This window comes from Etheostoma cragini, chromosome 14 (genome assembly GCF_013103735.1).
Source record: "Etheostoma cragini isolate CJK2018 chromosome 14, CSU_Ecrag_1.0, whole genome shotgun sequence".
Classification (NCBI taxonomy): Eukaryota; Metazoa; Chordata; class Actinopteri; order Perciformes; family Percidae; genus Etheostoma; species Etheostoma cragini.
Genome location: NC_048420.1, coordinates 24,306,317 through 24,308,629, shown reverse-complemented (window position 1 = coordinate 24,308,629; position 2,313 = coordinate 24,306,317). Strand labels below are relative to the sequence as shown.

The window sequence follows — 2,313 nt, the reverse complement described above, 5'->3', positions numbered from 1 at the left end:
CCACCAGACTCCATGTAAATAATCACTACTTTTAGCATGTATAGAGCAGCATATCTCCACCAGACTCCATGTAAACAAACAGTTATTTCATCATCGTAAAAGACACTTCATTCAATTTTGAGAAACACAAAATAAAACTATGGGTTTGTTTTTCCACTTTTTAAACAATCAGCACCCTGGTTTGGTTGAAATAAACACAATTTAATAATATACACGCTTTCGCTAAACACACCAGGGTCCATGTAAATAACCAATACTTTGAACGTGTACAGAGCCAACATGTTTTCACGTGTAATTTGTTAAACTATGTGATTATTTCAACCAAACCACAATGCTGATTGTTGGTTAACGGGGAAAAGAAACCAAGACGGCTTTTCGTAGTTCTATTTTGTGTTTCTCAACTGTGAATGAAGTGTCATTTACGATAATAAAATTACCGTTTATTGACATGGAGTCTGGTGGAGTTAAACAAAACGGCACATCCTCTTTAGCAGAAAGGTGGACCTGCTTAGAAACCCTTTCCATAATGTTGTCAGACACTTAATATGATAATTATAATAACAATAATAACAATCTGAGCCGGTCAGTGGCAAACCGAGCCTCTAACAGCGAGAGGAGACTAACCTGCTCGGTGTAACCGGAGATGAGGGCCGAGCCCGGGGTCCTTGCGCTCCCGGTCCCGGTGTCTCTGGTTCTCCTCCCGGGACCGCCTCAGCTCCTCCTCGTAGTCCGCTATCGTGGTCTCAAACAGCCCAAATATCTCCTCAGCAGCCGCAGCTAGTCGCTGCTGCACCAGCGCCCTCAGCACGCGGCCTTTAGACATCTCCACCCAACCACAGACACGTGTCCTCCACCCGGGCTGGGTGGAGCTGCGCGAGCTCTGCCCGGCGAACGGCCACGCGGATGCTAACTGTTGTTAGCCGCTAGCCGGCTAAGCTAACGTCGACACCTCCGTAGCAACCGGGAGATGAGTGACAGGTAAATATTCAGGAAAGGATGAGCGGCAGGAAGTCCGTTCAGACAGGAGTACCCGGATGTAGAGAGACATAAAGAGACTCACAAACACACAATCTCAACACAACTAAGCGACTCTAAAGTTTCTACATGGTGCTAGTGATCAAAGACCAACTTCCGCTTCCGCTTCTTCTTCTTCTTCTTCTTCTTCTTCTCCTTCTTCTTCTTCTTCTTCTTCTTCTTCTTCCCGAAGTTATATTCTGTGTTACAGTTGCACTAATAGTATAAATATCAAGTAGAAATATAAATAAGGAAATATAATGAGTGTGGATATTTACGGTATTTACATAATTAGGTCGTAATGGTGAACAGTAACAATAATAATAATAATAATAAAAATCATAATAATAATAATAATAATAATAATAATAATGATGATGATGATGATGATGGTAGCAGCAGAGTATTTCACACTTCTTCTTCTTCTTGTTTCTTGCCTTCCTCTGTTCTCTAGTCGCCATTTACAACTCATTTAATCATAATTGTGTATATATTTTTATTTGCTCCAATATCTCGGTAGGTAGTTTTTTTTTTTTTATTTGTTCCGACCGTCTAAATTCAATAAAGAGTGTACATTAAAAACAGTTTCTTCCTTCGAGCGGACTTCCTGCACTGCACCAATACCAATGCTTAAGAGTTTAGATATGTGGGAACTGGTCTTCATGGAGCTCTACTGTCTGTCCCCTAGATGGTGGTCCCTGACCATCTGATGAGCTGAAGATCTGCATCGGCACGTTCATACCTGACCTTCCATCATATCTGTTTAATATCTGTTATTATCTGTTTAATGTCTGTTTAATATCTGTTTAATATCTGTTTAATATCTGTTTAATGTCTGTTTAATGTCTGTTTAATGTCTGTTTAATATCTGTCTAATATCGTCGAAAAGACGACCATAAACTTGATAAAAAGGTTTTTCATTTTGAATTGTGACTCAGAAAAACAACAATTTCAGATCAGGTTGAAAACACAAGAAAAAAGAAAATTATTATTATTATTATTATTATTATTATTATTATTATAGAGAATTTGAGGAAGTGTACGTTCACCTCTTGATCCACACTCCAGTCCATATGGTGGCGGTAATGCAACATCAAAAACACAAGAAGAAGAAGAAGAAGAAGAAGAAGCAGAAGCAGAAGAAGCAGAAGAAGAAGAAGAAGAAGAAGATCCACCACCGGATGTTAGTATTTGAGCAACATGGTATGTGAGGAGCAACAGTAGAGTCGCTTAGTTGTGTTGAGATTGTGTGTTTGTGAGTCTCTTTATGTCTCTCTACATCCGGGTACTCCTGTCTGA

At 39.7% G+C, this 2,313-nt stretch overlaps 2 protein-coding genes across 4 annotated transcripts in view; one reads left to right on the top strand and one right to left on the bottom strand.

Annotated features, from left to right (window-relative positions):
* The window catches only part of LOC117956470 (gastrula zinc finger protein XlCGF57.1-like), a 21,487-nt gene extending 20,365 nt beyond the window's left edge, over nucleotides 1-1,122 (bottom strand). For both annotated transcript variants that reach the window (XR_004659278.1, XM_034891552.1), the window contains exon 1: nucleotides 625-1,122. Coding sequence is in view for 1 of the 2 variants with exons in the window: in XM_034891552.1 (XP_034747443.1) it covers nucleotides 625-823 (199 nt within the window). In the remaining variant the exon portion in view is untranslated. The remainder of the gene's footprint in view (nucleotides 1-624) is intronic.
* The window catches only part of LOC117956488 (CD209 antigen-like protein E), a 126,038-nt gene that overhangs the window by 81,074 nt on the left and 42,651 nt on the right, over nucleotides 1-2,313 (top strand). The window lies entirely within an intron of this gene.